Below are 14,200 nucleotides of genomic sequence, written 5' to 3'. Positions count from 1 at the left end.
CGCCCTGCCAAGGGAAAGGATTACATTTCGTGTCGTGCCTGCTACTCAAACTGCGCATAGTACTTCTGTCTACAAGCCTTTCATCTTTATCTCTCTTGTTCTTCTTTCCCTTCCATTTTTCGTCCTTTTTCCCCCTGGCGAGTTCTGCGTCTGTTTTGTAATGCGCGCGCAAAGTCTAGTGTGTGCGCGCGCGATTTTCAAAGGCGGACTAGAGCGCGCGCGTTTCTAGCGTGCCTTTGCTGCACCGGACGTGGGCGGGGCGGGGCGGGGCGGGGCGGGGCGGGGTGCGTCGGGGTAAGAGGAACGCCGCCGCCGCCGCGCCCTCTGCCCCCTGATGCCGCCTGTGCTGCTGAATTGTTATGACATTACATTTTAAAGCGGCTGGCTGGCGCACTTCAAAGGGAAGCAGTGTGTTTGTGATTCTCCGCCGTGGCGCGGCGTGGCGTGCCGTGGCCCTCCCCCACCCTCCGCACCCCTTTCCCGCGGCACGGCACGGCACGGCACGGCACGGCGGGCGCGAGGCTGGCGGGGGCGTGCCTGGGCATGACAGCGCCGCGGCCGCAGCGCCATCCGCGCCGCCACCAACAAGGCCAGCACGGCCACCACCAACGACAGTGCAGCAGGCTCATTCCGACACAGGCGTTTTGTCGCTCTGCCCCGTCGCACCCACCGACCATGCCGCAGCGGTGCGAGAGAGACAGAGCGACGAATCCGCTCCTCGGGACCGCCATAGGCCGGCCGCCGGCCATGTCGCAAACGGTGCGGCGGCGGCGGACGGAACATCGTCATCGCTCTGTACGACGTCTCTCTCGCGCCCTTACGGAACGCCCCACGAGTGCGCGAGAGACGGAGCGAAATGAGCCTGCCGGCATGCAAAGGGATCGCTGGCAGCCTCACAGCCTCCCCCATGGTGTCGTCGTCACCCCGCGATGCACCGCGACGCGCCGCGCCAGTTCATTTGGACAGAAAATGACTGGCTGCCCGACAAAGGGGTTGATTGGCCGTGCGTTGGATGCCGCGATGCCGCGATGCCGCGGGGGCGAGGCGGGGGTGGGGGAGGGGAGGGGGAGGGAGGAGGGCGCCAAATGGCCCCGCGCGGCCGCGGCGAGGCGGCGAGGCGGCCGCGATCTGCGGCGAACCGCGCAAACGGCGGCCCAGGAATTCATCGGGGGGAGCAAGGGACCGCCGCAGGGCCTTCCCTCCGGGTGCCGCGGGCCCGGCCCACAGTGGGCCAGAAGACCGGCGCAGGCGGTCAAATTCCAGACGCGTTTTGAGCTTCAGAGTCGCGCTAAATGGGACGCAAAAAATCTTTACATCCACGTTAGCGTCCGACAATAGGAGGACAACTCTTTGTGTGCCGTCAGGGCGGTTTTCGCGGGCACACAACCCAATGAATTAAGAGCTAAATTTATGATGGAAATGCCGGAAAGGAGAGGAAGGACTCGAGGGAAGCGTTTTGCCGCAAAGCGAGTTCCGCACTTCCTTATCCGCTTCTCCTAATTGTAATGACAGCAGCAGGTTGTCCCGCGGGACGCGCGGGACCAAGGCACGCCCGAGACTCGGGGCGGCTCGCCGCGGCCGGGCACGGCCGGGCATGGCCTGGATATCACTTATTCAGAATATCTTGATTTTTCTGAGGAAACTCTCGACAGTGGCCTCCAGGGGAAGAAGCTTCCGAGGCCTCGCCGCCTCGCTCGGCACAAAGGGAATAAAGAAAGTCGCTTTCGAAACAAAGGAATAAGACGGAATGGGGGAAAAGGACAAAAAGATTACCGAGAAAGAAAAACTGTTTCATGAAGGCGGACAAGCAAACGAATTTAATTGTCTTTTTAAAAAGTTTGTGAAGTGGAAGATAAGGTGGTCTTGGTGGCGGCGGGGTGCTCAGCTCGACCCTACGCCCTACGCCTTAGGGATTTTGCAGGGAAATGAGTGGAGGGCCGGGCGAGGGGTAAAAAGGCGGCCCTTTTCTTCCTGGCCAGTATTCGAACCCGCACCCGGAGAAAGAGGGGCCGAGGACCGCGAAGGACGCGCCCAAACCACAGCGTGTTCGCGACAGGGAAGACCGTAGTGACTTCATTCCCTCGACAGGGAAGACCACTGTGAGGTCATTCCCGCAGTCCCTTGAAAAGTACCCGTTTCTATCCTATCCTTCTTCCTATCAAAAATTCTTCTTACTCCCACTTTTTCCAGTTTTCATTTGTACTGCCCCCGGCCCGCGAGTCCCGGCCGAACCATATCGGTGCGCGGCCCAATAGTGTCGCTGCGCGTTGAGATAGCAATTTATCTATTTCTGCGCAGGGCCCCGCGACGCCGTTACGCCGTGATAAGCGCCGCAGTACAGTCCCGGTGTCCTGCACTGCAGTCACTGCCGTCAGGGTGAGTACACACAGTGTACAGTGATCTGCACATGCACGGTGGCAACGGTGCATGGCAAGCAGCGCGACAAGACGCGAAAACCGAATCAGAATCGGAGCGTGAGTAGACTGATTCAGAGAGACGGTTTCGTCGCTCTTACTGGACGCCCCATGAGTGCGAGAGAGGCAGGGCGACGAAAACGACTCTCTGAATCAGTCTGCAGAGGGAAGGAAACGGCGTCCCTGTCGCCGTGGCCAGAAGCAGAAACAGCCGCTAGTTAGTTGCTCCTGCCGCCGCGAGATGGCGCCACCGCCCGGGCCGTCCCACTCCGACGACGACCTGGACGACGTCTGCTACTGCTGCGAACACGGAGTAAACATGGCTGTCTGGCAGCAACAAGTTTTCGCCCTAGACGCCAAATACAACGCCCACCGCGCGCCAAACCACCCAAATTTTAGTACGTGATGGTTGACACGTCTAGCGGGTCATCGTGACCACTCCAGAAGAGTCACAGTGTCCTGTCAGGCGCGTTGTGGCGTTGCACTCAGCCCCTAACCTAGCTCTGACAGTTGTCAACCTTGTGTTTTATTCCCAATGTTATTGTTTGCAGGGACCCAGTACATTCGGAGGAGAAGCCAACTCTTGAGAGAGTGTCCACGGAAAGAGGTCAGTGAACAATTCTTTGAGGTACATTGAGGTGAAGGAGTAATATGTTGCCTTGTGCAATCGCTCCAGTCGAGATATCTCTTTTGAATTATATCTTAAGTTTCCGTCTTTGTCGTAGGATTCACAGTTTCGCAGACAGTATTTAAAGCATAGGAACCAATTGTTGCAACAGAGATATGGCATCTCGTTCAGTGATCAAGCAAGTTTAAGGAGTCTTAACATGAGTGCTCGAAGTAGCAGTCGGGTATGTTGAATGTGCCCCAAAACCTACCAGTTGTCCTTTCAACGTTTTTTCTCTTTCTTAAATGTTTGGCTTTCTTTTGCAGGTAAGTGAATCCACTGAATCGTTCCGACAGTTACATGGGAGTGAAGATGGTGTGAGCCTGAGCAATTTCTCCAGGCGACCCAGTGTTGCCAGTGGAGTTGTTCCTACTCATCAAGCGGAAGCTTCACGTGCCATTGTGGGAGGGAATACAATTGATGAAAATTATGCCTTTGTTGGTGTCCATCACATATTTGATCAGGTGAGCCCCCTGGACCATTTTACCCATCTACCTAAAAGCTTACAGATTTTTTTTCTTTTAAATTTGATTGTACTCCAATAATACTGATGGAATTTTTCAGCATAAAGCAGCTGTAACAATGTGCAAATTCGCCAATAATGACCGTTCCCGCCTCTGCTGTGTGTCCAATGATGGCTCAGTATCACTTTGTGATGTCACTGCTACTCCGCCCAAAGTAGACTTCATTCTGGAAGGTCACAAGGGACCAGTAACTGGTAGGTAGCTTTTACTATAAAAATTCATATCTGTCACAACTCTCTTTTATTGTATAATTATAATCACTTCATATGTCATTATTTCCAAAGAATAACTGTTAATTCTCTTTCAGGCTGTGATTGGTCAATATCAAACGACTTACTAGTTACCAGTTCATCTGATGGTACTGTCAGACTATGGGATGTTTCTCTTACAAATCCTAAGTGCCTACGGACCGTGTCAGATCCTGATAATGCCCAAGTCCTATGCTGTGCATTTGTCCCAGCCAACAGCAATATGGTTGTTGCTGGAAACGGACAGGGATCTCTTCTAGTTCTCAATATTTCAACAGGAATTTATCCACGTCCTCGAAGCAATGGAAAAATAGGTGGTCAAATATTATCGGTAGCATGTGAGGCGACTGGACACCTCATATGGGCCGGAAACAACAAGGTATTGATAAGAAATTCAGAATCAAGTCTTTTCATGATTGCCTCAAATTTTAATTAACTGTGGGACTTTGCACTTCCAGGGTGTTATTGTCTCATTTATTATTGATGCTGGATCTGGTCGTCTGACTAAATGCAGGAAACTGAACATAGCTGAAAACTGTGCCATCACTTGTTTGAGCTGGCGTGCATGGATGAGTAGAGAAGCCAGGGATCCAACTATTCTTGTCAATTGTGCGGCCAATGTAGTATGTCTGTTCAGGTATGCTCAGAGGATTGAATGAGAAATATTTTCAGTGATTTACTTCACCTAACCATTTTTTAAATGTTTCCAGAGTTTCTGACAACAATGGCACTCTTCAACTCCGACGAAAATTTGCTGTTAGGCACAAACATCAATTGCTGCGATCTACCTTTTGCCCTATTATGTCCTTTAGGCAGGGCGCTTGCATTGGTGAGTTTGGTGTTAGTTACAGTTGCACTAAAATTACTGTTATAAAATTTTGAAAGCAACTCTTTACACTCTAATTTTGGTTTTGTTTACTACAGTAACGGGAAGTGAGGACTCTTGTGTTTACTTCCTGGACATAGAACGCGAAGGCAAAGCCTGTGTTAATAAACTTCAGGGTCATGCCTGTCCTGTCCTGGGTGTAAGCTTCAATTATGACGAAAGCCTCCTCGCCACCACAGATGTTCAAGGACTCGTAATCATCTGGCGGCGCAATGACTTAAACTCCATGCAGGGTGAAAGCAACTAGTTTGTAAGATTATTATTGTTACTTTGTTACCTCACATTCCATCTGGGTATCCCCATTTTATGATTTCATAGAGTATTTATTCAGAGTATTAATGTTACTATTTTTATGTAAATAAATTTTAACTTTTATTGAAAATATCATATCAAATTGATTTACAAAGTTCTACCTTTGTTGGGCAAACCATAACATCAAATCAGAACACGAACATATCATAGAGCAGACCTCGAAAGGCTAAGCACATCAACACGCCGGCCGACTGTTTGTCACAGGTTTTATCACGGGCTGCTGTCCGCTCCCCCACCCCTTCTGCAGGTGTGCTCATGTTTCTCTAGGACTGCAGGCCGGCCGCAGGTAGGGGGATGTTGCTGCAGGACTGGCACCCGCACCCAACCTTTTGTGTCTGTTGCATCGCTTTCATTGTTAGCAGTTGGGTGCGGGTGCCACGCGGAGAAGGGGGAGGGGGCGGGGGTGCCTTTACGACAGGACTGGGCAGGCCGGCGCACTGTAGCGGTGCCGAGCGCTGCGGGTCGGGTCGCGCCGGCGTCTGTCCGTCCGTCCGTCGTCGCGTCAGGCGCGTCAGGCGTCAAGTTTACTTGTAGTTCGCCGAAGCGGGTCGGCCCGGCAGGTCGTGTCGGTGTCGGTGCCCGTCGGTGCGTGGCGTGGCGTGGCCCGCTGACAAGTGCAAGTTGATCCTGTGCGTGAAGGACTCGTGGACGTGATGCAGCGCCCTCAGCGGGAACAGCGGGCAGTCCCGCGGCAGAGGTTCCTGCTGCCGACACCCGCCTTGCGAGACCTGCGCTCCGCCGCGCCGCGGTCCCGGCCGCCACCGCATCACGCCCCCGCGGACTTTGGCTTCGGGTCGTGGTACCCCCCTGGGCCTGGTGCCCACAACGCTCGGATGGTCATGGGGCCGCGGTCCCGCCCCCCAGGGCCTCCTGGGCCGCAGGGGCCGCACGCCCCCGGCCCCATCCGCGCCGTCGTCGACAGGCCGCGGTTCCGCGGGCCGCACGCCTTGCCGCACGCCGCCGCCCCCTCGACGAGGCCGCACTGGCCCACCAGGAGCGCCCGCCGCGCCTTCCAGCACCTGCAGATCGTGGAGCGGATCGCGTCGCAGTCCTGGCACCGCTGGGGGACGTGCCTGTGCAGCGAGTCGGGCTTCTTGACCGGCGTCGGGGCCGTGCGCACCTGGGTGGCGCGCGCCGCCCTGGACCTCGGCGTCGTGGACCCCGCCAAGACGCCGCCGCCCGAGGCGCTGCCGCACCCCCTGCTGTGGCCGCGGCCGGGGGACGCCTCGTACGACAAGCTGAGGGACTTGGTGGTCCAGCAAGCCAAGCGCTTCTCCATGGCGCTGCTGCCCGCCAGCAACGCCAAGCGTCGCAGCGACGCGGTGGACCACTCGCGCGTCAAGCAGCGCCGCGTCGATGCCGCCGACCGCGCCCCCGCGTTGCAGCAGCAGCCCGACTCGACGGAAGACTCCACCGTTCTGGACTCAAATAGTGTTCTGGACGGGTGGGCAGGCTACAAAATAGTGGATAAGACGGAAGATTCGCCCGTCCTGGACAGTCCGCTGTCGCCCGTCCTGGACAGTCCGCTGTCGCCCGTCCTGGACAGTCCTCTGTCGCCCGACCCGGAGGACCCCATGACGATGACGACACCCCTCCTCCTCAACGAGGACGCCAGCGAGAACTCCACCTACAGGCCGTATCACACTGTCGGGATGTCGTCGCTGTCCCCCGCGTGGTCGCTGCACGGGGCGCACCCGCACCCTCGCGTCGACGCCGCCGTGCCCCCGTCATCCTCGCAGTGGCCCTGGTACGTGGCGTCTGTCGGCGTGCCCCTGCCGGTGCCGTCGCCAACCCCATCCGTGTACGACGAGGACGAGCATCTGCCAGATGAGTACGTGTCCGAGGATCACTATGACGGCCTGGCCGACGGCCCTGACGAGCCCGGCGGAAATCCTGGCAGGGAAACCCCACTGTCTCCGTCAAAGGCGGTTTGTCCGCGTGTCCGGCGCGCGCCCAGGAGCCCGTCCCCCGATTCATCCTCCTCGTCGTCAACGTCCAGCACCTCGTCAAGTGCGTCCGACTCGTCCTCGTCCTCGGCGAGCAGTGCGTCGTCGGCGAGCTCCTCCAAGTCGTCGTCATCTCGTTCATCGCGGTTGTCCTCGGCGTCAAGCAGCGCCTCTACGTCGCCTTCGACAGCGCCGGGTCCGGTCGTGCCTGTGCCTCCGGGTCCGCCTCCGCCAGTGTCTGAAACGCCCCCGTCCTCAGGGCCAGGGCCAGGGCAAGAGCCTGGAGGGGTCGCTGACCAGGAACTCCCCGCCGCGGTTGCGTCTCTGGGTTCCCCCGACGCCGACCTGGAGCTGGAGCGTGAGCTGGCAGCCCTGGGCGTGCGAGGCGTCCCGGATGGCGCGTCGGACTGCGGCAGCCCCGTCTTGGCCGTGGCCATGACCGCGGCCGCGGCTTCTGTGGATGCCGAGGAGGAGAGTGCTGCGGACCCTGGTGCCCCCACCCCCGCCATCAAGCAGGAGATTGACGATTCTTTTTATTTTGAAACTACCCAGACAATCCCTTCCGAGAGTCAGCCGTCAGGAAGCATTGACACCCTGCCATCAAGTTTAGAGGTGAAGGTGAAGATTGAATCTGACTGAAAGTAGTTTGCGCTCACCAGAGTTTTACAGTAGCATTGCATTTATTATTTTATTGTGTTCTTGTATTTTTAAGTTTGATCTCGTGATGATTGACATCGCCCATAGTAATGATTATATGTATCGTGACTAGTTGTAGGAAACGTAATTTGGACCTGCTATGTGTAATTAAATGACAAATAAGACTTATTTTGCTTCATTATAAAATATTTATTAGTCAAGGTCAACAAGGACTTCATCATGTACACTTTGTACAAAACAAATCACAATTCAAATATACAAATAATGATACACAAAAATATTAGAAACTATTATATTTATTTTATTGTAGAAAAAGTTGATCAGTATAAAATTGATATAATCACAAATGTTGCTCATTGGAGGCAACATAATAAAGCCAATTTATAAACTAAAGGACACTGATGTGGTCTACTATACATACTTAGTTCTTTTGTATAATTTTTTTTTATCGAAGAACAATGTGTGATTACTGGGTAGGTCACACATGTATCACTTTCAAATACAATACCGAAGAAAAACAACACACTGTTAATCGAGCACAGCCCTGGGAGTAGGAGGCATATAGCAAATGAGAAACATTTTTTAAACATTCATAAATAGTAATAACAGTACCTAATCACACTCTAATTCACTTGGAAACTTCATTTTGTTCCTGGAGAATATAGATTAAGCCATTTTTAAGTAAGAAGCCCAAAATACTGGTGTAAAATTGTACAATATTTCAACACTAAAAATTCAGTGCCATTGTCTCAAATGGAATAAAAGCTCAAAACATAGTCTAACAACAACAAGAGCAAACCTCTCTCCATAGGAGAAGAAAGAAATACTATTAAATGATTGCACAAATCAAACAATAACCCAAAACAAGCAGATCAGTTTCCAAACGTTCAAACATACATTTTGATTGTTTCAAGGAAGGCATGGCAAAACTGTAAGCTGCTACACCCACAGCATATGTAATTACTGTTAATGACTAGATTAAGATTAACAACTTTGAAACAGCTTTGCAAAACACAATATTACTTGGCCATGACAAAAGTCTCAAGAAGATAGAATAAGAAAAGGTTTAATTAATGAGAACATAAAAGGAAATGCAGAAATTCTATCTGAATATTCCTTTTCTTGTAAAGGCAGCATTTTATGTCATAGCACATATTATCTATGATCTTTGGCTTATGACAATAAGAAGACATGGCCCACTGGGCCTCTGTATCTTTGTACGGCACATCTATCACAATCTAACTCTTGGCACACAATGTTCATGGCAAACAAAGCACTAAATGTAATGGAAGTTCATGATTTATACTGATAGATTTTTTGTTTAAGAGAAAGACAAATTAACAGCATCACACCTTTGAACCAGGTGTGTGGGAGGCTTCACGAATTGTAACATGAGTTACGAAGGGCCCTTGGCGAATACCACTTGTACCATTTACAGGGCCGTGATGGAAGGAGGAGCCATTGACCGGACCGTAGGTTGAGAAAAGCCTGTGACTTCCACCTGAAAGGAAAATTTTGCATCATTAAACTCATAATGTCCAAATTAATTAATACATGATCCACTGGCAATTGGAAATAAGTATACCTTGGGGTCTTGAGTTATGCTGCCCTTGTGGTGAAGGACCACCATTCTGTGGCGACCGACGAGGAAGTGAATTTGTATTTCCATTGTCCATCATGCGGTGTTGGTTAGCTCTCATGACAGCCTGAACACTTTCATATTCATAGAAATTTGAAACTGGTCTCTGATGGGATTCACGATTGTCTCTCCGTTGTGAATGGTAGTGCTGCTGCCGCCGACTGTAAGATGTAAATTAAAGAAATTACAGAAAAGAAATAGTATGACAGGGATGAAAGGAAACATTAAGCATCAACAAATCTCAGACGTGCACACATACACACACACTATAACGACTCTACTTCAATATCAACCAATCTACCGATCACAGTTCATAAATAAGGACTTCTATAAAAGGCTAACTAAGCATAATGGGCACACTCAATCTAATTAGTAACTAAATATTTCCTCTAGACACTGTATTCAAGTGAAACATTGTCGCAACTCATTCGTGCAATGAATAATATGGCATCAAGTCTAAAGAAATTTGTAAAGATATCATTTTACACAAAGCTACACACAACTTGGAAATTACTTTGCACTCTTGATATCCTCATACCTTTCTTCCTCTACTTTTAACCTCTGTAGTTGGACTTGCCGTCTCATTTGTAAGATATCGAGTTCAGAGAGTTCCTCTCTGGTCATGGTAAAAGAGAAGTGAAAGACAGACCAAAGAAAGTTACATTAATTTTACACATTTTAGTGACTTTTCCTACAATGTGTCTTCCTATGTCCGACAGTAACAGAGACCTTTACAAGAAAAACTAGGCACTTACTTGAGGTGCTGCTGAATTTCGTCATAATTAACATAGTGGCTGAAATGTTGAGTTGGATCCGTGATTCCTACTCGGCTTCCAGGCCTAGTCATCTCTCCATAGAGATCATATGCTCCGGGAGATGGACAAGGATGCACAGTCGGTTTGTGCTTCTGATGCTGGTATGGCTGATCGACTCTCTGTGAAAAACATAACAATGATTAAAACTAGCACAAGAGCAATAATTTATTTACAAATTGCACCGTTACCACACAACTTTGTGAAATTTATTCAGTAGTAGTAATTACCTGCTGAATGGCCTGCTCATAGCGTTCCTCCCTCTCATCCAGTGGATACTGGCCCCTGCGCTCAACATGTCTTCGCTGGTGCTGGGCTCGCAACTGGTGAATTCTCTGAGTGCGTGACTGACCCGCTTCCCCAGGAGATCCCTCACTACTGCTGCCGCCAACTCCTCCGCTGTGTGATTGTTGACTGTGATGTGAATGTGACGAAGAGACATGCTGCTGTTGTTGATGGTGGTGGTGATGATGGTGGTGATGATTCATATGCTGCTGTGATGATTGGTGATTGTTATGGCCTGTATGACCGTAGTCAGACCCATTCACACTGGCAGTTTCCTGCTGCTGCTGCTGCTGTTGTTGGTGTTGTTGCTGCTGCTAGGATTAAAGAGATGGGTTATTACTACTAATTGTAGCAAACTTACTACATTGGTTCAGAACCTCTGAAGACCGTTACCTGTTGACGTTGAAGCAACCTTCGGTATTGCTCCTGAATACGTTGCTGTTCGTCTTGAGCAGCTCTTCGAGCGGCCTCCATTTCACCAATGGGGTCGTCCATGTCCATCTCGCAGTCCAAATCGGATGGTTTCCGATGCTTGCCGAACCTGTAACCATACAGCAGAAATCATAAACAATTGTCCTCCGTCGCAGTGTAGACACTTTCTTTCCGGGTGTGCAGAAACTACGCTCTTTGGGTAAGGTGTATATTGTTCTTAAGGCCCAGAATGGAAGAGTAAGTATCGGCGTCGGCAACTAGTCAGCAGAACCAGACTCACCGGAACATGGAGCCGATGCCCTTGAGCAGTCCTGGCTTCTTCTTGCCCAGCTTGTTCTTGGCGTCCATGGCGTTGAGCGACGACTGGCGGGGCGCCCCCCGCGCGCAGGCGAAGGCCGGCGGGGCGTGCACGTCGCGCACGTCCACGGCCACGCCGTCCTCCTCGGCCACTGCAAGAGGGTCATCGAGAGGGCCAGGGTCAGCACCGGGGTCAAGCAGGCACGGGTTGTACGCACTGGGTAAGGCAGGGTCCAAGTAAGCAAGCGCATTACAAGTCTCCATACGGTCCCGGAGGTCCGCCGAGGCCGAGGCGAAGGGGGCCTCGTAGCTGCGGTCCACGGCCGCGCGGAAGCTCTCGTTGCAGCCGCGGCCACGGATCACACGCACCGCGCCCTGGGCGTTGCGGTACGTGTAGGCGGGGTCGCCGTCCTCCTGCATCTGGATCTGCAAAGCGCGAGGAGCAAGGGCACGTGAGACACAGACACCGACGACCAGCTGCCTCTGCGGCAAGGCCCAAAAGACATCCATCCAATGTCCAATGGAGACGCAAACACACACCTCTTGCACCATGGTCTGGAGCGACTCCAGGCTGGACGACTTCTTCATCCCCAGGGAAGGCCCCAGTTCGAATTTCTTGCGTTCACCAGAATCTGCAGGCAGGACGACAGGAATGAAAAAAGGAGGCTGATAGCGGGCAGCTTATTACGGCTTCAAGTGAGTTGCCCGAATGCAGGAAAGAATGAATAAAAATGTTATAATTGAGGAGAGCAAGCCATGCCACCAAAATGCCACAAACTGACAGACACAGAAGCAGAGCCCCAGGAAACAAGAAATACAAAACAGATTTCAAGTATTGTTCAAGTGCTCAACTAGTTACAAATGGTGCACCAAATATTAAAATGGAAATGTGCTCATCCAAGTACATACACTCAGAAGCTTCATGTGCTTGAAGAACACTCGTCACAGATTCAACAGAGATACCACGCAACATTGCTGTTGCCTTTTGAATCTTATGGCGTCCTTGAAATAGAAAACAAATGCAGCCATAAGAGACCTACATTCACTTTCCTCAGAATAATAAAATAAAACTACTAATAATACTACAAAGGGCTAAGAAGACTGGTTGATTTTGTAATTGTATTTCTAGATATCCATCCATAGGAAGGACTAAATTAAAGTATTAGTTTAGCATTAGTAAAGAGGAGGATTAACACAAGCACACATTAAACCTTACAAATAATCTTTCCACCTTAACACACACTACAAGTGGCAAAAACACAAAACGAATTTTTATTACCAGACAGGTAAGAACACAAACCTTCATTGCTGGTGTCATGGTCTGAGCTTCCACTTTTTTCTCGCTTCTCACGCTCTTCCCTATAGAAAGAAAGATAATAGGATATTGTCTTACATGGTCCTCATGATAATTTACAGAAAATCTTTAATTTTAGAACAATCAGACAAAAAATATTACCTAATTTTCTTGTTGCGTTGATATGTATCAGTACTTTTAGCATCTAAGGTGGCATGTCTTTTTTCTGACATACTTTGACGTCCAAAGGCATCTCTTGAAAATCCAGCTGCATCATCAAGTGAGAGCCTGACAAAGCAAATACAAATGCATCAGAAATTTGCTGAAAATTTGCACATTTTAACAAGTATATTTCCGATGTTGAAATTTTGGACTTACTGGCTTGCATAGGTCACATCACCATGTGGTTCGCTGGTGTTGCTTTGTTCTGACTGTTGTGATTGTTGATGTTGCAGCTGTGGTCCTACTTTATTGGGTTGCGACTGCTGGCTAGTGACACTTGGTCTGCGGCTGTCCTCACCCTCACCCCTCCTACCACTGAACAAGGAATTTTTCAACAGTTAAAAACACACATAAATTTAAGTCCTAAAAATAAACTGCTGAACAGGGAGTTTTCTTACCGATTGGTATGAGGCTGTTGAGTACCATAGGTGGGGCTTTCTTCTATGATAATCATTTCTGCATTACTAGGGTTAACTGTGGGGCTGTTGAGGTGGCCGTGGTGCCTATCAATGGGTGATGAACCACCAGCCAGGAGAGCAGTCGTATTCCATGTTGATGTATCATGGGTCGCACGGTAGTAGCTCTCATTGTGACGAGCACTTTGAGTGTGCCCGGTTAGTCTATCAAGAACTGGATTCCGCATTGATACACAGTCTGAAACAAAATAAAAAAGTGGTAGAAAAACACAGACTTGAGTGCTATAGAATTAATTACTCTAAGGCAAATACTTCTGATAAAATCATAACATACACACCTAAGGATTTGTCTAAACTACAATCTAAGCTTCGATCCAAACCACCATCAATAACACGATTGTGGTCTTTGTAAGGTAAAAATATAACAGTATTGTCAGAATTCTCACTGGTCCCAGAGTTGTCTGGGGTACATGTGTCGTCATGTTTTCCATTAACTTCAATTCCTAAAGAGAAAAGAAAGAAAATACATGTACATGTTAGAGTGCACAGAGTCATGGGTGTCAAATGTAAGAATGACAGTGTAAGTCAACCTACCTTTAGAAATGAGGGATTCTTTTGTACTGCTTGATGGCGCTGATGGAGATGGTGCCCCTGTTCTTCTTGCAATTGTCAATGTTATGACCCCTGGTATGGGTCCCTCAGTATGGAGCATGGCCCGTCTCAGAGTCTCCATGGCATCTGCATTGGACTGATTTAGGAGTGACACTCCGTTAACATTTAAAAGTTGATCATTTGTACGTAATCGTCCATCTCTGGAGGCAGCTCCTCCATGTAATACACTTTTAACAAATATTCCTAGGTCATATGATGCGGCTTGAGAGTTGCTAACACTCTGATTAGCTGACGTTTTGCCCTTTACACTGACACCTGGAAAATGACAAAAAGACAAAAATATTTAAATTGCATCACATTGCAAGGTGCACAAAAACTTTTTGGTTTTTGAAGAAACTGCTCTGTCTTACCTAAGCCTGCTTTCTCTGTGTCATGGACTGGGATGTCAAATTGAAGAATTTCTTTGTGTTTCCATGGGTATATTAAAGAATCTTCACCTGATTTTTCATGATTCTAAAAGGAAAAGGGAATTAGAAA

General features: G+C 49.8%; 2 protein-coding genes across 4 annotated transcripts in view; one reads left to right on the top strand and one right to left on the bottom strand.

Annotated features, from left to right (window-relative positions):
• Nucleotides 1-2,335: 2,335 nt before the first annotated feature.
• Nucleotides 2,336-5,121, top strand: LOC117645778 (WD repeat-containing protein 13-like). 3 transcript variants are annotated; one of them, XM_034386179.1, is made up of 10 exons: nt 2,336-2,474; nt 2,572-2,812; nt 2,966-3,021; nt 3,140-3,265; nt 3,348-3,545; nt 3,646-3,799; nt 3,913-4,232; nt 4,312-4,490; nt 4,564-4,682; nt 4,778-5,121. In XM_034386179.1, exons 2-10 carry the CDS (start codon nt 2,656-2,658, stop codon nt 4,984-4,986), a joined length of 1,518 nt encoding a protein of 505 aa, XP_034242070.1. In that variant the 5' UTR covers nt 2,336-2,474; nt 2,572-2,655; the 3' UTR covers nt 4,987-5,121. The 3 variants fall into 3 exon arrangements, with proteins under 3 accessions (XP_034242070.1, XP_034242073.1, XP_034242071.1); XM_034386182.1 differs by having other exon boundaries at nt 2,376-2,461; nt 2,562-2,812; XM_034386180.1 differs by having other exon boundaries at nt 2,396-2,812.
• Nucleotides 5,122-7,932: 2,811 nt separating this feature from the next.
• LOC117646294 (partitioning defective 3 homolog) overlaps nt 7,933-14,200 on the bottom strand; it is a 56,820-nt gene continuing 50,552 nt past the window's right edge. The window contains exons 10-25 of the mRNA XM_034387154.1: nt 14,074-14,176; nt 13,646-13,978; nt 13,390-13,554; nt 13,034-13,289; nt 12,792-12,950; nt 12,576-12,701; nt 12,420-12,478; nt 12,029-12,121; nt 11,660-11,751; nt 11,374-11,545; nt 11,103-11,271; nt 10,784-10,931; nt 10,336-10,704; nt 10,049-10,227; nt 9,240-9,454; nt 7,933-9,155 (exon numbers count right to left, since the gene is read on the bottom strand). Of these exons, the coding sequence (XP_034243045.1) occupies nt 9,001-9,155; nt 9,240-9,454; nt 10,049-10,227; nt 10,336-10,704; nt 10,784-10,931; nt 11,103-11,271; nt 11,374-11,545; nt 11,660-11,751; nt 12,029-12,121; nt 12,420-12,478; nt 12,576-12,701; nt 12,792-12,950; nt 13,034-13,289; nt 13,390-13,554; nt 13,646-13,978; nt 14,074-14,176 (2,793 nt within the window). The 3' untranslated portion in view covers nt 7,933-9,000. The remainder of the gene's footprint in view (nt 9,156-9,239; nt 9,455-10,048; nt 10,228-10,335; nt 10,705-10,783; nt 10,932-11,102; nt 11,272-11,373; nt 11,546-11,659; nt 11,752-12,028; nt 12,122-12,419; nt 12,479-12,575; nt 12,702-12,791; nt 12,951-13,033; nt 13,290-13,389; nt 13,555-13,645; nt 13,979-14,073; nt 14,177-14,200) is intronic.

This window comes from Thrips palmi, unplaced genomic scaffold (assembly GCF_012932325.1).
Source record: "Thrips palmi isolate BJ-2018 unplaced genomic scaffold, TpBJ-2018v1 HiC_scaffold_19, whole genome shotgun sequence".
Lineage (NCBI taxonomy): Eukaryota > Metazoa > Arthropoda > Insecta > Thysanoptera > Thripidae > Thrips > Thrips palmi.
This window is presented reverse-complemented; position numbering and strand designations above follow the sequence as displayed.

Bases quoted from the DNA above. Each gene is read 5' to 3' on its own strand.
- LOC117645778 (XM_034386179.1), top strand. From the start codon at position 2,656: ATGGCGCCACCGCCCGGGCCGTCCCACTCCGACGACGACCTGGACGAC. The intron at 3,266-3,347 runs GTATGTTGAATG...TTTCTTTTGCAG, and splicing joins GTGCTCGAAGTAGCAGTCGG to GTAAGTGAATCCACTGAATC. The intron at 4,491-4,563 runs GTATGCTCAGAG...AAATGTTTCCAG, and splicing joins AATGTAGTATGTCTGTTCAG to AGTTTCTGACAACAATGGCA.